Source organism: Solanum pennellii, chromosome 6 (assembly GCF_001406875.1).
Source record: "Solanum pennellii chromosome 6, SPENNV200".
Classification (NCBI taxonomy): domain Eukaryota; kingdom Viridiplantae; phylum Streptophyta; class Magnoliopsida; order Solanales; family Solanaceae; genus Solanum; species Solanum pennellii.
In genome coordinates, this window is record NC_028642.1 from 50,535,176 (window position 1) to 50,557,796 (window position 22,621).

The following is a 22,621-nucleotide window of genomic DNA, read 5'->3' on the forward strand; positions in this document are numbered from 1 at the left end:
TAATCAATACTTTCTCTTTCATTTTTAGTTGTCACTTTTCGAAAATCAATTTGATTAATTTTTAAAGTTATTATATTAAGTTAATTCGATATTTTTTTAAAAAATTGGATATTCGAAAACTATATGAAAAAGTACTATAAATTGTAAATTTTTAAGTAGTAATATGATGAAAATTAATATATATCATAAAAACGTTAGTCAAAATTTTTATAATTTGCCTCTAAAAAAGAAAATCATGATAATTAATTGTAAACGAGGGAGTAATACTTTTGGTTTTGATATTCTGTTCCATTGAAAAAGGGAACCACCACAATTGAAATTTATCAAAAAAAAAGTAAATCAAACATCTTATTTTTTTCAAAAAAAAACAAAAAGCATAATTCATCTTTTCAAACATTGCATAGATTGTGTGATTCTGACTTATCTTACTAAAAATGCAGCTAGTACCTGTCTGCTGACAATAACTTTTTTAAATTAGGATAAAAAATATACATAAACTAAACAAAGTTTTAAGTAGTGGCGTAGTCATAATAGGACAATCGAACATTTTTCTTAAAAAATTATACTAATATATAGATTAATAAAAGATATTTTTCAAATATATACTCTCTGTCCCTATTTAGTTGTCCACTCTAGAAGTGACACACATATTAAGACATCAATGATTATCATAGTATAATTACAGTTTTACTCTTAACTTAAAAGATTATGCAACTCTCCAAGTATAATAAATATATTTTCTAGTTCCAAAAAGCATGCATTACAACTTAGTAGCACTAGAACTTTTCTAGAATTAAATAAGAGCATATTGAGAAGAAAATATTATCCTTTTTTGATTTGTTAAAATGGATAAATAAATAGGGACAAATATAAAAGGAAATATGGATAAATAAATAAAGACAGAAAGACAATATGTCAAATATGGAATATTTTGATAATTTTTTTGACTTTATTACTAATTTTACAACAATAGAATCCAAACCTTTAAACGACAGATTCATCAAAAACAATGAGAAGAAACAAATTCTAGTTTAAATCCCCTAAAATCTGTGTCCTGTTTCACCAAGCACAATGAATATTATAGTAATTACTCCTAATTTAATACGTTTTTCGAGATTTAATTGGTCACATTACTCCTATAACTATTTATCCACGTGCTCAAAATGAATTTGCCCTAGTGGGTCGCAAACTCGATAAGTACAAAAAAATATATTACTAAGCTAAACAATGTCTTGAGAAAATAAATTTAATCAGTATATAATATATGTTAAATAACCTGAATAAAACATAGTTAGATTCACAGAGATCCACATTACTCATAATACATAAATCTAATAAAAACATAAAAGTATGGTGTTTTGCCTGATTTTAATGTGTTAGGATCGAAATAACAAGAATTCAAATATTGATAATTGTAGAGCGTAACAACAAAGAAAGTTAATGCTAAAAACACACTCATAGTATTTTAATATGATTTCATTACCTTTTATAAACTATTTTTTAGTATTATATCCGTTTTAAATTTTTTTTTCACATAAATATTTTTATTTTTTGTGATATGAAAAGGTCATTTTCTTTAGTGATTGTAAGAAATTATTTTCATAAAAAAAATAGCATTTCCCTTAGAAAGACTCTTTAATGAGTACTATATATTAGATATTATTTCATTTATTAATTTTGTTTCGAAAATATTCAAAAAAAATTCCTTAGTATATAGAATTGTAAAACTTCACTACCCAAAAAAATGAGATATGAAAATCTTTTTTTCACCTAGAATCTTTTCTAAAGTAAAATACAATTACGATAAAAGATCTTATTAATGTAAAATAGTGAAGCAAATCCTAACATAATGTTGTGCCCACCAGACTATGTTGAATTGTCTAATTTTGAAGAAGGTACGGTTGAGAGTAAGTCATAGGTATTTTTTAAGAATGAAAAGGTAATTAATTAAGATAAAATTCTTCTTTTTCTTTCTGTAAAAATCATTTTTTAAAAATTATTTTATTCTAAACTACTTTATTTCAAAGACTAATTACACATGTACTTAAAATAAGCATTAATTATATGAAAGATATTTTAATTGTGTGTATGTCTAAACTAAGCAAATTCACCGACAAGACAATTTGAGCTTCTAGATGCAAAACGACTTGCAACATGGTCGGTCTTTACCACATTAATTTTATTATTTCTTTACGATATGTAAAATTTAAAATGAACAAATAAAAATAATGAATTTGATACATTTTAATTGGTATTCCTTTAATTCCTTAATCACGAACTGTATCATTATTTTTTTTTAATTTCAACTTACTTGACTTAATTTTCTAATGGGAAAAGGGTCTGATATACCCCTCAACTTTGTCATTTGGAGCTGATATACACGTTGTTATGAAAGTGACTCATATATACCCCTACTTATAAACAAATGGCTCACATATACCCTTTTTCTCTAACGGAAATGAAAAAAAGATAATTTTAATCTAACTTTTTATTATTTTTTCTACAAAAATATAATCCCATATGAATAAATTTAATCATCGTCAAACATATTTTTCTGACTATTTTTTTTTGTTTCGATGGCTAATTTAGAATTATTATTTTGACAATCAAATTTATTTATGTTTCACTAATATTCTTGTAAAACTTATTGTAGATGACCAAATTTTTTTCTTCGAATACAAAAATCAAATTACAATATAGACAAAAAAAAATAGTTTAATTTTTTTTTCTTTAAACAAAGGAATGAAAGAAAAAAACAAAATAAGAATAAGAAACTCAAATAATTATAATAAAAGAAGTTAAAAAATAATTTATGTATTAAAAAAATTAAAATATACCTTGAACTTTGATAGAAGAATCATATATACCCCTAAATAATTTTTTTAAATAATTAAAAGTATAATATAAATTTAAAACTAATTTTTTTAACTTCCGTTTAAATTAAGGGTATATGTGAGCCATTTTATAACGGCAGGGGTATATGTGAGCCGTTTGTATAACGGTAAGGGCATATATGAGCCACTTTCATAACGAGGGGTATATCAGCTTCAAATGACAAAGTTGAGGGGTACATCAAGACTCTTTTCCCTTTTCTAATTTATGAAGACGCATAAATTAGACCAAAATACCCCTTCACTGAATAAGATTCGTCATTTCCTGTACATGCTTTATTTTGTAAATTTAATTTGAGATGAATCTCTATAAAGATACTAATCACCTGCTCATGAACCTTATCAATAAATTAAATACACCAACTTCAAATGAAATTATAAGTAGGTTACAAAAGTTCAACTAGGACTTCAAATTAAAAAATGAAACTTAGAACTATTCCTTTAGTATGTTACATTATCTAAGATTTAGAAAAGATCTGATCATCTTATCTTAAGCAAATTTAATTTGTTTTAGCAAGTTGAATCCTAACTAATCATTTCAAAATTTTCTAATTAAAGGAAAAGGTTATGGTATGAAATTGCTTCAATATAAAGCATTTCACCTTCGAATTAAAGTGAAAATTTCAGACATAAATATCTAGATTAGTCAACCAAAAGGAAAAGCTTACGAATATGAGTACCCTATTTTATTTTCTTTTGTTTTGTAAAATGTATAGAAAAGTTAAAGTATTCTTTTCTTATTGATCGCATAATTAAACAAGCATAACGTTTGTTTTCCTATAGAAGAAAAATACCCCACCCTACCCCACCACACAAAGAAAAAAGAAAAGATAAAAAAAAATTATCGTATTCGTTTCAATTTATTTATCTTTTCTATTTAGTCTGATTTATAATTTGAATGAATATTTTTTTTGTATAATTTTTAATTTTATCTTTTTATGTGATATGTTTGATGTAATAAGATAAGAAGGAAATGTATATTACAAATTCCGTTTCAATTTATTTATCTCTTATTTTTCTTTTTAGCTCATTTCAAAATGAACGCTCTTTTCGTTTTTGACAACTCTTTATTTTCATCTTTCTAAATAACATATTTAAAATCAATAAGATTTAATTAATTTTGATATACATATTTCTAATTTATAGCTACGAGATATAAAAATTCACGTTAAATCGAAATCAGAAAAACAAATTGGACAGCATACAATTTCTCTTTCTATATTTTCCTTCTTTCAAACACCCTAAAGAAAGAATGAACCATTTTTCAAATGTGGATGGACTAGAAAACTTTGACATATTTAGGGTACAGGTTCTGGAAGATGTTTAAATGGGGAGGAGCCTTCTCTTTGACTAAATTTATGTTCATGATGAGTTATTACTAAAATTAATTAATTAATACATTAATTAATTAATTGAATTAGTGAGGATGAAAAGATGACAGCTTTTCACACGTGGTGTAAATATATAAAATATATATTATTTTAATTGGACACTTGGAAAAAAAAATCAGTATTATTTTTGGAGGGTGGGGTGGTAGTGAGCTATTCAATGGAGACCTAATCCTTGATACCTTTCCTTGAGAAAGTATACACGGTTAAGTCTTGAATTAAATTTTTGTCTTTTGCAGTGGAAAGTAATTATTACGATTTTTTTCAAGTAAGTTCATTAAAATTTAATTCTTTTTTTTATTACATCGATTTATGTTATTTGTTGATATTCGATTTAATTAGTTGTTGAAAAATCTCATTTTGAAAGATGAAGCGTTTTTACTACAATTTCAATTTGGAAGCTCAAATCCAAGATCATTAAAAATCAGGGTGTACTTACTATTCCTTGTGTAAATGTTTAATCTCTTCAAAAATCTAGTAATTAGTTTGCATTTCACTAAAATTAGAACACCATTTTAGAAAGAAAAAAAAAACTAGAAGAAAGAAGAGAAAATGGTACTACATTATTGTAAGGATAATTAATAAGGTCAATAAATGCAACTAAAAGTTCATTAATACTAATTACTCTTTACAACCTTATATCCTTTAATTTGATTTTTGTTTCCTTTTCTCTTAGGGCATGGAATATAGTGGTAATTATAACTATGAAGATGAGAGCTTCTTTGAATTCAAGCCAAATATTTCTCAAGGTATCTATAATTCATCAAGTGCTTACAACACAAATATTGAAGAAAAAAGTGGTCAAAAGGCAATTTCTTCTAATAATTCTTCCTCTAATTCTGGGGGATTTCTCATTTCATTTTCTTCAAATCAAGAAGAAGACATTGGTGCAATGATAAGCTCAGAAAATGCATGTCAAGAATCATTATTATTAGGGGAAAATAATAATAACAATAATAATAATAATAATGTTATGTATAAGAGGAGTCCACAACAAGCACAAGATCATGTTATTGCAGAGAGGAAGAGGAGAGAAAAAATGGGAGACCTTTTCATCTCTTTGTCAAAGATTGTACCTGGTCTTAAGAAGGTAAACTTCATTTCTTTTATCCTCTATCTTTCTAGTTTTGATATAACTGATAAGTTACTTTCATATGATTACGATTGAGGTCATATAGTCGAATTGTAAAAATAAACTATTGCATAAATACCTGATAAGATTATATGTGCAATAGACTCGATCTTGTGATTTGACTTTTTCTCAAACTCCACCTAGCAAAAGTTTAATGCATCGAAATGCATTTTTCTTTCCTTAACTCCCAACACTAGTGACTCACAAATCATTTGTGATAACTTTTTGTTAAAAGTAAAATAATTATAGAATAAAAAGAAATAAAAATAAGAAGTCTAATGATTCGACCACATCTACATATCATATATACAATATGAAAAACTAAATAAATTTGAACCCCTTGGCCCTCTAGCTCCCACCTCTGCTTTCGAATTAGTATCTTAACTAGCGAGATTATGAATAAAGAGAATTCATATAGTCAATTGAACATGCTTGAATAGAGAGCGTAGTAGAGTAAATAATTATTTTCCATCTTCCTTCCGAAAAATACTTTTTAAAAAATACAAAAAGGGAAAAAAATGAAAATGGTAAAAAGGCTATATATTCTTTTAAAAAATTGTTGTACTTTGTAATTTTCGTTAGACTTTTGAGAAAAAAAACATAATCTTTAATTTGCTTTCGTTTAGTAAAAAAACATTTGGGTTTTCTCCAAAATACAAATAGCAAGAGTTATAAGCATTAGTCTGTGGCATGGCTACATAGACTAAAGGGTGATCGATTGAATATCAAAAATTCTATAATTATATTTTATAAGTATATAAAAATAATATTGTGTATTTATTCGAATATATATTTTTTTTAGATAGAAATGAATAAGTAGATCATGTATTTTTATTTTTTGTTCCTTACAAAGGTTTCAGTTTATAGATCACTTGATACACAAATATGATTGTATTTTTTTTTGTGTGTGTTTTATAGTTAGATAAATCATCTATCCTTGGAGATACCATTGAGTACATGAAAGAGCTTCAAGAACAAGTAAAACTTCTTGAAGAGTCAAAGAAAAACATACCATCATCTTTGGAACATAATGATTCTAACAAGGAACAAGTATTAGGATCAAACAAGATTAAGGTAAGGATTATGGAAAAAAAATGTACTTATTAACATACATTGCAACAAACAAGATGGAATGTTGGGAAGATTGCTAGTCCAAATGGAGCAATTGCATCTTTCAGTCCATGATATGAGGATCATGCCATTTGGTCCTACTAATCTTGAAATATCAGTTCTTGCTCAGGTACTTTAATTTATAATTAACACTCTTAATCTTCAATTAGGTATGACATCTACTGCAAAATTAACCATAATTTTGTTTCTACCTACTATTGAACAATTGACACTAGATTTTTGAGATCTCAACAACTTTATAACAACTTGATACCTTAAAAGACAAACTCTAGAGATATAAAACTAAAATAACCCATGAGTTGTTTTAAAGAGTGATCATCCATTTTTTAATATTGCATGGCAGTCATAAAATTATTCTCTTATAACCCAAAAAAAAACAACTCAACTATACTCAGGTGGGGTCTGATCAAGGTGAGGTCATGTAATCCTACCTTTGTGGTGTAGGGAGTTGGCTATTTTGATAAATTTATGGCTCAAGCAAATTATTTTTTTACAATAGGTGAAAGAAATGGAAGAATAAAAAAGTTGGGATGAAAATATTGGAGAAATAGAAGTACTGATAGTAAAATAGTAAAGATAACTCCTGATAAAATAAAATAGTAAAGAAAATCAAAGTTACAGAAATAATACTAGTAATGAAATTGAATGATATGATAATGCTAGCATAATAATAAGAATGGTATTGAAACATATATGAGTTCTAGACTACCTACTAACCGACTACTGTAATTCTCGATCTTCATGTTCTCCTATCTAACTAGGGTCATGTCCTCGGTGAGTAGAAGATATGTAATGTCTTGTCTAGTTAATATCTCTCCCCAATTCGTCCTACACCTATGTACTTCTACTTCTCCTCAAGCTTATCACTTTTTAGCCTTTTGCACCTTTTCATTGGGCATTTGTACTCGTCATCTTTGATATGTCAGAACCATCTCAATGTCCTTTCCAAGATCTTGTCCATCTTAGATTACTCTCACCTTGCCTCTTATATATTCGTTTTTAATTTTATTAATTCTTAATATATGTGCTCATACATATATCGAAGCATCCTCATCTTTACTATTTTCATTTTTATGAATGTGCAAGTTCTTAACTGATAATATTCCACCCTATACAACATAGTCACTATAACAATCATTCTATAAAACTCATCTTGAAGTCTCCTTGCCAGAATCTCAACGGCTAGTGACGCTCCAAATCACAAAAAATAATTCAATTATCACTATGCAAAAGATCATGATTTTTTTATTGTTAAATAATTCATAGCTAACATTTCTTTTTTATGAATATATTGCTAATGCTTGAGTCCTTTTTTTAGAAAAAAGTTATAGAAAATGTTAACTACTATGGTCCTAAAACACAAGTAGTTCTCACTTCGTCAACTCACCTCATGTATTATCCTCGTTACAACTTACACCACTTTAAAGAAAAATACCATTTTTCAACCCATTTTTTTAAAAAATAATAAAAGGCACATGATATACCACATGGTGAAAAACATCGGGTAATAGATTGGTTCAGAAAATGGGTTTTTTTAAAGGACTTATTGACACATAGCTATAGTTAAATGAAGATTCTATACGTGATAACCTACTTGTATTTTTCTTTAACCTTATTATTATCTGTGATATATAAGCATTGCTGAGTTATTTTTTGTCACAAATATTAGTTTTTTTTACATACAAGTACAAATGCGATGAAAATTGAATGATTATCGACGAAATTATCCTTTAAAAAAAAATGCAACAATGCATGCTTTATACATAGCAAAAAACTCATGTTCATTTATGTTTATTTGCACTACTTGCAGATGGAGGATGGATGCTGTATAAATGTAGAGGATATTGTAAAGGCCATCCAAATCAACATCCTGGACCTCGTAAATAATTAAAACACATACACATTTTAAATTACCTATATGTATAATTAATTGAGGGATCTTTGCAGATTAACGTGTGATACTTAATTTCCTCTTCCTTTTAGTATGTATTTTTCTTTATGGCAAAATTCCTTATATATATATATACACTGGACGAAAAAATAATTTACTTAAGTTTGGCATTTTTTTGTTTTTTCATTTGGTGTTCGTTTTGATCCCGATTAATTAAACGGATTGTGTTGGCAAATCCGCTTTACAAAGAAAGTGCTTTTAGTATATTTTTCAAATTTGAAATATAAATTTTAAAATGAAAAGTGAGTTGAAAAATAACTTATAACCTGTTTTTCAAATTGAATTTAAAAATTTTCATATCCAAATACTAATTTTCAAATAATTAAAATGTAAATTATTTTTAAAAATATTTAAAAAGAATATTTTTTATGACCATACCTTATCATTAATTAGCAACTTCTGATAAGTTAAAGAGTTCAAAGCTCCACGTAAGAACACTTTCCTTCAATATATAAATATTTTCTTTTAATTTTGTATAGTGGATATAGTTGAAGATTTGAAATATTTTCCTTGTCTGAACTCTTTTTTTTACTACACTTACCTCGCTATATATTATAATATTTTTTCACACTTCTCATATTTTTTGACATACCCTTTACAAAGAAAGAACTACCACTATTTTATAGGGGAGAAATTTTTCTTTGTACTGAATAAGAATAATGTGGATAATAATATAGGTAAATGAATGACCTAAAAGGTTACATAAGTTACAAGGTATAATGAGGTAAAATAATGGATGGAATTAGTCAGTGGCGGATCCAGCTGGATCTTAGGCTCGTGGATGCTCACTCTATTATTATAAGTTACTATAAATCACAGGTGTATAAATGTATATGTACAACTATTTAAACATTATAGTTAAAAACTCTTGATTTCTTAGAAAGTCTAATTTTTCCTAGCTTCTCTTACCAATTACAACTAATAATTCACTCTTGTAAGTATCCTCGTTTATTTTATGTTAAAGAAATAAGCACTACACAACCATTCAAAAATTCATCACCTATACTATTACAAATTTTATTTTTTATGTATTTCATTGATGAAAAAACTTGTTCCACAGAAACAGTAACAATATGAAGAATGAGAGTCAACTTGATAAGCAAATAAACAACTAGCCAAGTTCGATGCTGATTTGAGTTTAGCAAAATCACTAATTCTCTTCAAGTTGAAGAACCTCGTGTTAGAATTACGAGCATAAACTATAAAATTATCAAGATGTCAAAGCTTATTGCTATCAAACTAATTCATATGATACCCAGTTAACCTCATTATATATCCTGTTCTTATCAAAACCACCAAATGAACAAACTGGATTCAAGCTAGCCATACGAAGAAGTAAGTCACTATTCACATCATAAAAACAATTATTACGCTCTTGAAGATGCAAATTATAAAAGACATAACAAATCTGAACGAGCAAATGATGAGAATATATTATGTCAAAGAGATTTATGCTTGGACTTTCCAGGCAAGTAGCTACCATTCATGAAAATGTAGCATCAAAAAATAATAATTATCGCTAAAAATACACATTTAGCAGTAATTAAATTGTTATTGTTAATTAACTGTCACTAAATATTATATTGATGCATAATTTGCAAATAAAAATTTAAAATTTTATATCAAATGTTGAACACCCGACTAACTCACGAGTCAGGCAAATCACTCTTTGATAGGGGTGGGTAAAATCAATCTGAATATTCATGATCCATCTAATTCATTTATGTTTGGATAAATTAATAATTCGTTTATTTTATTATATGGACTTCTTATTTGATCTGTTTATTTCATCCCACTTTAATTAAATTTGGGCTAATATAATGCAATTCAAATTGATTCTAAGAGAAATTACAAATGTCTTTTTTAAAACATTCAAATAAAATTTCTCATAAATCAATTGAAATGCTTTTAATATGATACTAAAAATAATAATTTATTTTATGTACAAAAAAATACATGTTGTGAACGAGGGATATGTTTCTGAAGATTACAAAGGCTTCATTAATTAGTTTTCAAGAATGAGATCTAACTTCCAATCCAAATAATTGTCCATTAAATTATTCTATTTGTAGATGATATATCTTAAACAAATTTGAAACAGTTGAAGAAGTTATAATAATTTAAATAAATTATACGAACTTAACCTTATTTAATTTTTGAGGGAAAAACAATGGTAAAATATAAAGCAATATTCAATTAATAGAACTTTCAAAACATTGAGCCAATACATTAAATTTATAAGAAGAATCTTTTTTTCTCCTATGTTTTCAAACATGACTATGAATTTCAGTAAACTAATAGATTAAAATTTCTAACTTTATTATTTATCTTAAAATTTTAAAACTAAGAACAGACAACAATTTTTTTTTGGATTTTGATTTAAGTTAAAATTTAGATCTTTTTAAAATTACTTAGTTACTTAATATTTTAGTTGAATTAATACCTTTAAAATCATTTTGTATTTATCATATATATTAAGAATAGGAAATAAAAAATTTATATAAAAATCTATGCTCGATATATAATATTGTTTAAAATTAATTCAGAAAACAGTAACAACATAAAGTTATATATTATATTGTCTTTTATCTCCTATCATTTGCTTCAATCCTCTTGTGAAAATTTATATACTTAGTTCATATTTTTTTGGTATCTTTCCTTCAAATAGACATCATTGTTCACCCTTATTTTCTCCTTCAAAAAAACAACAAGAAAGAATTTAATCGAACCATAAATAGTTTACAAAGTTAGATTTTCTACAATAATGTTAATTAATAATCAGAAAGACTGCAGTTATTTATAAAAATATTAAAATATCATTTTATTCATAAACAAATTTTTAAATTTGTTTGGGTTTTTTCTTTATGTTCCTTAACTACGTCATTTTTCTATTATAAATGTCTTTAATTGTGTTCATATTGTAATGATTTTGATTGAAGGAATGAAAAAAAATTGTGTGTTAGTGTCATTTGTTTTCTAATGTGTTTAAATGACTTGAAGTAAAACACAATTATTCTAGAACATTTTCACTATCAATTGAATTAATGGGTTCTGGAACAACATATGCATTCTCTTTCAATACCTCTGACAGAATCTGATTCAACACCAGCCAACGATGTTTAAAAGGAATAAATTATGAGTGATTCAATATAAAAATATCATAGTGAAGATAAATAAGAGGAAAAAACTCAATAAGTTTAAAGATCTGTTTATGTATATAACAAAAAAACAATTATTTGACAAAAATGATAATTATATTATATCTAAAATTATAAATATTTTCTCTTATGTTTTCACATATGACCGTGACTCTGAATAAACTACTAATAGATAAAAGTTACTAACTTTTTTTTATATTAAACTTTTAATATTAACCACAAACAAATCAAAAACTTTATATTATATACTATCATGTGTTCATTTCTTATTATTTGTTTCGATCCTCAAGTTTGTGAAGATTATATAATTACTTTATATTTTCTTTCGTGACTTGTCTCCAAATAGACGTCATCCTCATTTGTTTTGGACATCACCCTTGGTTTTTCCTAAAAAATAAATAAATAAGAAGAACAAATTTTATCAACTATAAATAATTTACAAAGTTAATTATTTTTTTTATAAAAAAAAAAGTAGATTAAATGAACGTCAAACCTGCAAAACAAACCTTGCAAGAAGAATCATAAAACTGAGGAATAGCTAGTCCAATTTTTATTAAATAATAATATATTTGTCTTATATTTAAATTTTTAAGGCTAAATACATAAACAAGCCCTTGAACTTATATTTCTTCGTACTTCAACAACGTCATCTTCCTATTGAACCTCTGAACTATCCATAATTTGTACCTTTTAAACATTACTGGCTGACATGGCAGAAAATATATTTTCACATCACTTAAACGCATGAAGACACTTTTTAAAAGCTGATCTGAATTTCACAACTATCCTCCTTCCCTTTTTTTTATCTATTCAACCCTAATTTTCCCCTCTTTCTCAAGGTATCTCTCGTCTTTAGCGATTTCTTTTTTATTTTTTGCCGCGAAAAGTCTAATAAAATTAAAATTACTACTGACATTACCAAAGTAAGCTTTGAAAGGTGTTCAACAGTTGGTGAATCTCCATCGCGAACTTGGCTTTCCCCAAATTGAAGTGCCTTATAGTTTTTTAGGTTTTATTTTAAATTGTTGATGTGTAAATTATTTAAATGAGTGGTGTTTTGATTGATTGCACTTCCACGTGAGAGATGTGAATTTCGCGCACACAACCTAAAAAAATTATTTATGGGTCATGTCAGCCAATAATATTAAAATGTACAAATAATACGTGGAAAGTTATGCAAATGAAAAAGTAGATACACTTTCTGAAAAGTTATGCAAATGTACGGTAAGATGTATTTTTTATTATATTAATATGTTAAAAATTGTAATTTATAATACTTTTTATATAGTTTTAAAATATATAATTTTTTATTTAAAATATCAAATTAATGTGATTTAATTTATTTTTTAAAATTAGTCAAATTGACTTTCGATAAACATAACATGAAAAACCAATTCTAAACATATGTGAGCATTGTTTGGTTAATGAGCAGTTTTAAAAAAGTTTTGCCTTTTATGCATTTATTAAATAATTATCTATGCAGAAAATACTTTTAAATATTAATTAAACTGTGGACGTGTAATAAAAAGCCGTTTATTTTGGATAGATTTGGAATTGAACTTTTTCTCTAACACATAAATTCTTTTAATTTTAATTACTACAAAAATCACTTTTAGAACTTATTATTTAGTTTGTCGTTTAGTAATTTTTTTATTTTTATTTTTAAAAATGCTACTTATACAGTGACTTTTAGAAAGTATTATTTAGTTTGTAGTTTTGTATAATTTTTTAAAAAAATTAGAAATGTTTGAGTATTGGTTTTCAGAATTTTGAAGATAAGAATAAATTATAAAGATATTCAAATAAGAATGTATTAACTTTTACAAAAATAAGACGTTAAAAATAGAAAGAAAAATCTTTTTTAAAACAATACTAATATACTGTTTTAAAATATATCACTGTTAATTTTTGGAGCTGCTTAAGATTTTTAATTTGTTTCTTTGAATTGTAATATATTATTTAAATTAATTGATAGAAATTTGAGAGATTCCCATAAGTACAATCTTCTCAAGCCTAAAGTACTACTCCGTGATAGTTTTTTTTATCTGCTCACAAGAACTGGAACGAAGCTTTGGTTCATAGATGCACCGCTTATTGTTAGTTCAATGTCGGAATTACTGTTACACTCGAGCAATTGCATCAAATTCTCAGATTTCTCAATTTGCTCGTTTGGGTCAAATTCAGAATGCCCGAAGGGTGTTCGACGAAATGCCCAACAAAAATGTGACTTCTTGGAACTCTATAATCACTGGGTATTTCCAAAATCACCTACCCAATGAAGGACAGTGTATCTTTGATCAAATGCCTGAGAGAAACATAGTTTCATGGAATGGGTTAATTTCAGGTTATGTAAAGAATAGGATGGTGAAGGAAGCAAGGAAAGTGTTTGAGAAAATGCCCCAACGAAATGTCATTTCTTGGACTGCTATGGTCAGAGGGTATGTTGAGGAGGGGTTCGTTGAGGAGGCGGAAGCCCTGTTTTGGCAAATGCCTGAAAAGAATGTTGTGTCATGGACTGTGATGATAGGTGGGTTGATTCAAGAAGGGAGAGTTGATGAGGCTAGAAGGCTTTATGACATGATGCCAGTAAAGGATGTAGTTGTGAGGACTAATATGATATGTGGATATTGTCAGGAAGGTAGGCTGGATGAGGCGCGCGACCTCTTTGATCGCATGCCGAAAAAGAATGTGGTGTCTTGGACGGCCATGGTATCAGGGTATGCCCAAAATGGTAAACTGGATATTGCTAGAAAACTTTTTGAAGTCATGCCTGAGAAGAATGAGATCTCATGGACTGCAATTATAATAAGCTATGTGCAATATGGTAGATTTGAAGAGGCGTGGAAGCTTTTTGAAGTGATGCCTGTTAGAACTACTCCTGCTTGTAATGCCATAATTCTTGGAATAGGACAGAATGGGGAGGTTGCTAAGGCGCGGATGGTGTTTGATCTTTTGAAGGAGAAGGATGATGCAACATGGAGTGCAATGATCAAGGTGTATGAAAGGAAAGGATATGAGTTAGAGGCGCTGGATTTGTTTCATCGAATGCAAGTAGACAGGTTTCGGCCTAATTTCCCTTCATTGATAAGCATACTTTCAATTTGTGCTAGTCTTGCAAGTCTTAATTATGGTAGAGAGATACATGCACAGTTAATCCGAACCGAGTGTGATGATGACGTGTATGTCTCTTCTGTATTAATTACTATGTACATCAAATGTGGTGATTTCGTCAAGGCCAAATTAATATTTGACAGATTTTCTCCAAAAGATGTGGTCATGTGGAATTCTATCTTAACAGGTTATGCTCAACATGGATTAGGGGATGAAGCTCTAGAAGTTTTCAGAGAAATGTGTTCTTTAGGTATCACCCCAGACGAGGTTACCTTTGTTGGAGTTTTATCTGCATGTAGCTACACTGGGAAAGTGAAAGAAGGGCAAGATATCTTTGACTCCATGAATTCAAAATATCAGATGGAGCCAGGAACTGCACATTATGCTTGCATGGTTGACATGCTTGGTCGAGCTGGTCGCTTGAATGAGGCGATGGATATGATCAACAAAATGACTGTAGAAGCAGATGCAATTATTTGGGGTTCTTTAATGGGTGCATGTAGGATGCATATGAACCTAGATTTGGCAGAAGTTGCTGCAAAGAAACTTTTACAGCTTGAACCCCAAAATTCAGGGCCCTATGTCCTACTTTCCAATATTTATGCATCCAAAGGTAAGTGGGCTGATGTTGCTTCACTTAGGAAGTCAATGCAGTCTAGGGAAGTGGTCAAATCACCTGGTTGTAGTTGGCTTGAGGCAGACAAAGAAGTGCATATGTTCACTGGTGGAGAGAGCATGCCCCATCCCGAGCATGAATCAATTCTCAAAATATTAGAAAAGTTGAGTCCTATGTTAAGAGAAGCTGGTTATATTCCTGATGGAAGCTTTGCTTTGCATGATGTGGAGGAAGAAGAGAAGTTGCATAGCTTGAATTATCACAGTGAGAAACTAGCTGTGGCCTATGGACTTCTTAAGGTGCCTCAAGGTATGCCTATACGAATAATGAAAAATCTTCGAGTTTGTGGTGATTGTCATTCTGCTATTAAGTTAATCGCTAAAGTAACAGGAAGAGAGATAATTCTGAGAGATGCCAACAGATTTCACCATTTTAAGGATGGGGTATGTTCTTGCAAGGATTTTTGGTGACTGCTCTGTTGCTTTGTGCATAATTCATTAAAAAGCGGCTTTGGTGCTGTGGTCAATGCTGACTTTCAATTAGCATTCAACTGTATGCATTCACATCTAAATAGATTGTGGAAGAGTATCATAAAACCCACAAATGATGAGCATTTCATCTCAAATCACTGGAGATATTGTCTGTGTTTGTCGAACAAGTATAGAGGATTGTGTTGTAAACTCAAAAAAGACATTTGTGAACATAAAAGAATGCAAAGATTAAGATGGAGCTAATTTTTGTTCGAATTTTAGAGATGGAAGGGTTGAAGGTTAGAAATCTTGAGCTTAATGTCTAATATCATGCTAAACAATGTTCAGCACCAAGCCAGGCCACTCATTATTGCAAGTATGCAACCTTCAGGACTGGAGTTCCACTTGCTGGAGCTGGTTTCCTGAGCATGAACCCAGTCAGAAAATTAGCATGAACTGGGATTAGGGCTGGGAACTTAGCTTTTGAACTATGCTGAACAGACACGACTTATACCTCAACTTGTCCTTTTTGCTATGCATTGCAGCATCAGCCACGCTGATGAACTGAAATGGCCCTAATCTATCAAAAACAATCTTGATTCCCATCTTGGCATGCTTAAATGTGTTGGCATAATTGCAGCTACTGTTATCTTCATCAGCCGCTTGGTAGTACAGAGTCACACTGGACAAAAGTTCAAGCGAAGGTAAAGTGTCCTGCCTAAGTTCACTTGAAAATTGCTTTCTGATTACATTACCCTAAAGCCTTATACTGATCAGGTAGTGTTTTGTATTGCATCCCTACCTACTCGATGTCTTTACTGCCTATATCTGCAAATGTTGAAAACGGGGTTTGAATAAAATAAAACCCGACTTTATGGGGATGAAACTCTGAGAAGAAAGGACTGCATTCAGCATTTAGTAGGACCTACAGGCCCATAGTGTCCAGAAAGAAGTGAAGGTATGGGAATCAAAAATATGAAATGAGCAAACAAAAGTTTGCTCCTCAAATGGCACAGGAGGTACAATGAGCAGGGATGAATTCTGCCTTACGGAAGAGTGTGATAGCAATAAAATGAAGTGCACTAAACCAGTGGCTACTTCATACAGAGTTGCATTATGGAAATCAATAAGCGTGATGGCCATACGACGTGTACGTCCAATGAAGCTTACGATTCACAAATTTAGCCTATCTCACCATGTTTAAAATCTTTAAGGGGCGTTTGTTACAAAGATTAATAATGTATGGAGTAATCATGCTGAGATTAGTAATGTTGAGATTAATAGTATAGGGATTAATAATGCAAGGTTTATTTTTACCAAGTATTTGGTTCATTTGTTTCCCACCTCATCTTGTTTTTGAACTTTATAACAAAAACTTCTTTACAATTATACTTTTGAATTATTATTTAATTAGGTAAGGTAAATAATTATCGAACAATATTATATTTTTTATGACCTTCTAACTAGTTATGAGAAAAATAATTTTGTTGTTATGTTTGCCTTTTCTTCCACTTTTTTATGGTCACTTAAAATAAAAACAAATACAAACATTTTCTTAGAAAGTGCATTATTAATGTCCTTCCTATCGGTGCAAATATTTCTAAGGTGTTGCATCAAAATTGTGATGTTTGTAGGATGTGTGGCTTAGAGGCTGAATAGTTGACCTTATGTTTTTCAGTTGGCAGGCTCCCATTAACTGTCCTAATTTAAAAAATGTTATGAATTTTGCAATATACTTATTTTGTAATACATGTCAATATCCAAAATTTATTGAGCTACTAAGATTGAGTGTCCCTCTTTTATGGAAAATGTGAAAAGCGATATAATGACATAAAAAGTAAGACTTTATTTGATTTATATGAATATTATGATGTTGTGCGAAATTCAACAAATGTGAATTATTTACCTAACAAGATTTATGATGTAATTATTTTGGCCTGAGATGGGGTTGTTGTTCTTAGAGCGACGGCTATAGATAGTTGTGGTCAGTTGCTTCATCCCTTTGGTACCCATATTCAATTTGTGAGGAAGACTATAACAGTTGAAGCACTATCAATTCAGGAAGTTTTTGAAAAAAATACTACAAAAGAGTTGGTCAAAATTTCACATACTGTCAGATGCAAAGAATGTCATACAAATGTTGCAAAAGTCTTTTCTCTCTACTGTTTGAAATATTGAAGTAAAAATTATTACTTTTTTGTTGGATTTGTTGGTAAACTATTTACTAATATCTTATTTGTATGAATAAATTGACTTATGATGAGGATACGAGTTGTAAGTTTTCTTGCTTTTCTGCAAGGAACTGAATGATTTTATAGGTTCGGATACCTCTTGACCTTAGGGAGAGAGGCATCCAATCACTTGGTCGTAATGAGATGAATTTAGCAAGAAAATTAGTTCATACCTAAGTTGCAAGTTAAGGGCCTTAGCATCATATATGAATGATCTCAGTATGGATCTGTATATTTGTGAACCTTTTGGTGGAGGCATACAATGTCACTCATTTAATTTGCTAATAACTTCAGGAACTATTGATTTTTTTTTGTTTTAAAAAATGATTTTTGCAAGTTTTCTTATATCTTTCTAAAAATGTTCATTAAATTGGGCCTTTTCAAGTTTGAAATTCTGCTCAGAAGGAGGAAAGCTAGAATGTTTCTAAATTGTACTTGACTCTGCCAAATCTCATGTTGTGGTTATCTCAACTCTGTGATGATTCTGTAGAGGCAGGATATGAATAGTATAGTTGTGAATAGTCTTCTAAAGTACCATAGATTTTATTATTTGTCTTGCCATCCTCCTCCTTTTTATCCTCTCCAATTGAGGTGATTCCCCACACTATAATCCGATGAATAAATTTTTCTTGAGTCATTCATGTCTACTATAAATTTTTCTGCTTCGCGTCAACTGAAAACTAATATTTTCTTCATTTCTTTATATTTTCTATTTATTATGGTTTGGATGTCACCTGAATGAAGAATAGTATGTTTTGACGCATATAGCTGCTTAGAAAACCAGTGCATAACCAACTCTTGAATTCCCTAAACCTTTGCTAGAGAATCCACATCCCAAAGGTGACAAATGAATGTGCACATGAGTTATTAAATTCCTTCATTGCTCTTTTGGCAATAAGATTAAATTCTCATACTGAACTAAGTATCAAACTAATGAATTGAGAAAAACACTATTCCCTCCGTCCGGTATTGTGTGTCGTGGTTTCTATTTTTAGAGTCAAACTGTAAAAACTTTGACTAACATTTTAAGATGCATTTTTTCATCATATTAATATGCAAAAAATTGTAATTTATAGTACTTTTCAATTAGTTTTAGAATATCTAATTTTTTTTAAAAAAAATATCGAATTAATGTGTTTTAATTTACGTTTGAAAACTAGTCAAATTGACTTTCGATAAGCGCAACATGACAAACATTTCCGGACGGAGGGAGTAGTAACAAAACAAGACCCATTTATGATCACACAAGTTCTTTGATTCTTGGAGACACCTTTAAGCTAGGCAGCAGCTACCATGAAAATATTTTTTCTTTTTGACTATACAAGGATCTGAAAAAACACCTTCAACTCCAGCTCAAGAACCATTAAAATATGGACTTTTATCAGTAGAAAATAACAAGGAAAGCTCAATAACATCTTGGAAAATCCATGATCTAAACATCAGTTGCTATGGAATCGAAGTGATTTCACCAAAACCATTACTAAATGAACAAACAACTGAATCAACCACATCGGAAAAGGGTCAACTCAAATTGACAATTTACATTCAGAAAAACTAAAACTCCTGTACATGGTTAAGTAGTTGCAAGAAGCTACTTTACGCGAAGATGGTGAAGAAGAATCATTATAATCTTGATGATATGATGATGAGGTAGGATTAGTGTGGGAATAACTTCGGTATGAATAGAGATTAGGAGGGTAACAGATGAAAGTGCAGAAGCAGAGAGCTAAACGACCAATCTGTTGAAAAGGATAACAAATAACAAGATCCAACAGTTGCTGACTGCTTACTGGTTCTGGCAAACATGCCAGCACCTGCCAAATCTCTGCTGAAACTTTTGCCACTGACACCACCAATACCCCATTGAATGTCATATTTTTTGACTTCTCTGCCAAACAGAATGTAATTGTGTGGTCTAAAAAGTTGGAGAAGGGGTCACACCATATGGAATAAATGAGTCTTTTTCTTTTGTAGGCCAAAAGTGGATTTTGGGTAAGTTAAGTGTCCCAAAATGAAATTCATAAAACATTCAGATCTTGATACGCAATAATATTCATATATTTGTAGTAATAATAATAGAGGTCATAATTCACTCAAAAGAGAAAACATTATTAGTAGATGCCACTTGCTATCATGATAAAACTATGGCTTTATTCGGTATGCATAACGTTATAATCAATAATTTACGAGCAGAAGTGGAGTCAAAAATTTTAATTTATGAATTTTGAATTATAATTATTGGAGTTTTTTTTTTTTTTTGCGCTTACTAAGTTCTTGTTATATTATCTATACATATTAAATAATTATCTAATTTAAATATAAATTTGAGTTAAAATTATTAAATATTTTATTGAATCCGCGATAATAATTGGTGGCTATGCACAAGTGAAATTATTGAATAATTTTATTGAATGCATAATAATAATTGGTGGCTATGCACAATTGGCTGTTTGAAAGAGACTAAAAAACATTAGTGTAAACATGTGGTTTTCCTATTTTGTTGGAATAGCTAACTAATCAAAATCAAACAACTCATCACAATATATACGGTGAGGCCTAGATGAGTTGTTCAATTATGAAATTAAACGAGTCAATATATTCGACATTAAAACAAATTATTCCTTGAAGGTTAAAAAAAATTTAATTATTAAGTCACTATAGTTAATTTCTTTAATAGTCAATTAAATTATAAAAACGAATCAATAAAATTAAGTTTGTACTAATAAAATCACTTCCTAATTTATATCAGCTTATCTTTTGATAAGTATTATATAGTACAATACAAAAAAATTCAGTATTGATTGAGATATGTTTAATATTATAATCAATTTGTCTTCTTGACACTTCAAAATGAATCTATAAAATTCACTAGATAACGATATTATCATATAAAACCTACTTATTTAATAGAATTTTGTACTACCTCAAATTGTGACTCGATTTTCCAAATAATAATTGCATTAACTATCCTCAAAATAATATTCGTTTAACCAATAATTCACGAGGGTTTTTGGCTTTTTCAAAGAGAAACTTTTAAAAGACACATGTAATTTTCTTATTAAATAGTACTCATAGCTAACTAATCAAAATAAAGCAACTCACCACGATATAAATGTTTAGGCACTTATGGCAGCTTGTACATCATCAACACAAGCAAGTCAATATTTAAAAACATGAATAGACTAAGTCATTTAGTTATTAATATGGATTGTAAATTTGTAATAGGATATCTGAAATTTCTTAAATCAGAGATTTTAAGTTTAAATAAAAAAAATTACGTTAGACTGCATCAACTCATGTTATTCCTTTTTCAAATATTGAAAACTAAAGTATTAACAATAATTTACAATAAATTAATATATCAATCACTATTTTTAGGATAAACATTTGAAAGTCCAAATGCATTGATTGATTCATTATATATATATATATACTAGGGAATTTGGCCGCGCTTCGCGCGGTCTTTAAAATAAATATTAAAGGATTACTTTTTTCCAATCAATTATATAGTTCTCTTTATTTTCAAACATAATACTATCACTTTATTTTTTTTACTTATATATTAATTATGAAGATCGTTTTGAGATGACGATTGAAATTAAACTTAACAAATTTAACATCTATAATCTATTAAATGAGGGATAGTACATTATTAATCAATATGTCAAATGTCAATATATAATTTTTTAGTAATTTTATGTTTGAACAGGTAGTTAATATGTCACTTTCTATATTTTGTTGGAATATCAATGAGTTTGAATCTTTATATTACAACATATACTGCGATATACTTTTTTCTTGAGTATATAAGAATTATATTATAAAGTAACTGAAAAATACTAATGAAATACAACTACACATCTTATTATTCTTTTTTTGTATTGATATGATAAAACTCCTTTGAATATTTCATTTTTCAATCGTTTTTGTTCCTTTTTCAAATATACAATTTAAATTTGTATGATTTTTGCATGAATCACATCTATTGATATTTTAGATTCTTTAGTTCCATTTCTATCAAAGATAATTGTTATCATTTGTCAAATTTGCTTTTTCAGAATGTTATCCAAAATGTTATGCTATTATTAAGTTCAATATATTCAACCTCGAATGAGAATATGTTTTTTTTTTAATTATTAACCTTTTTACTATATTTTAATCTATATCTTTTATATGAAGTATAAAGATAAATAGATTTATATAAACTACCTACAAATATTTGATAGATAATAAATCTCTTCACATATTATATGTATAGAATAATAAAATTCAAAAGTTAATTAAATTCGATACTTTGATAATATGCTTTCTTTTCAAATATACTTATCAATAATTGCACCTCTTTCTATATGAAATTAATATATGGACCCCCTAACATATATACACATTACTTAGTATATTAAAATAATTTAAAATCTTAATCATAATTAATCAATACTCATATGAAAAGTTTTTTATGTACAAAATTTTGTGTTTTATTTTTATAATATATTAAAAATCAAATCAATTATTTTTATAATATATTAAAAATCAAATCAACTT

At 28.5% G+C, this 22,621-nt stretch overlaps 1 protein-coding gene and 1 pseudogene across 1 annotated transcript; both read left to right on the forward strand.

Annotated features, from left to right (window-relative positions):
- Positions 1 to 1,849: 1,849 nt before the first annotated feature.
- LOC107022406 lies at positions 1,850 to 8,513 on the forward strand (annotated as a pseudogene).
- Positions 8,514 to 13,510: 4,997 nt separating this feature from the next.
- Positions 13,511 to 17,164, forward strand: LOC107021654 (pentatricopeptide repeat-containing protein At1g56690, mitochondrial-like). Its single transcript, XM_015222354.2, has 2 exons — positions 13,511 to 16,552; positions 16,626 to 17,164. Exon 1 carries the CDS (start codon positions 13,734 to 13,736, stop codon positions 15,846 to 15,848), a length of 2,115 nt encoding a protein of 704 aa, XP_015077840.1. The 5' UTR covers positions 13,511 to 13,733; the 3' UTR covers positions 15,849 to 16,552; positions 16,626 to 17,164.
- The last annotated feature ends 5,457 nt before the right edge of the window (positions 17,165 to 22,621 follow it).

What these genes read in the sequence shown, in the direction of transcription:
- LOC107021654 (XM_015222354.2), top strand. Translation starts at nt 13,734, where the DNA reads ATGCACCGCTTATTGTTAGTTCAATGTCGGAATTACTGTTACACTCGA.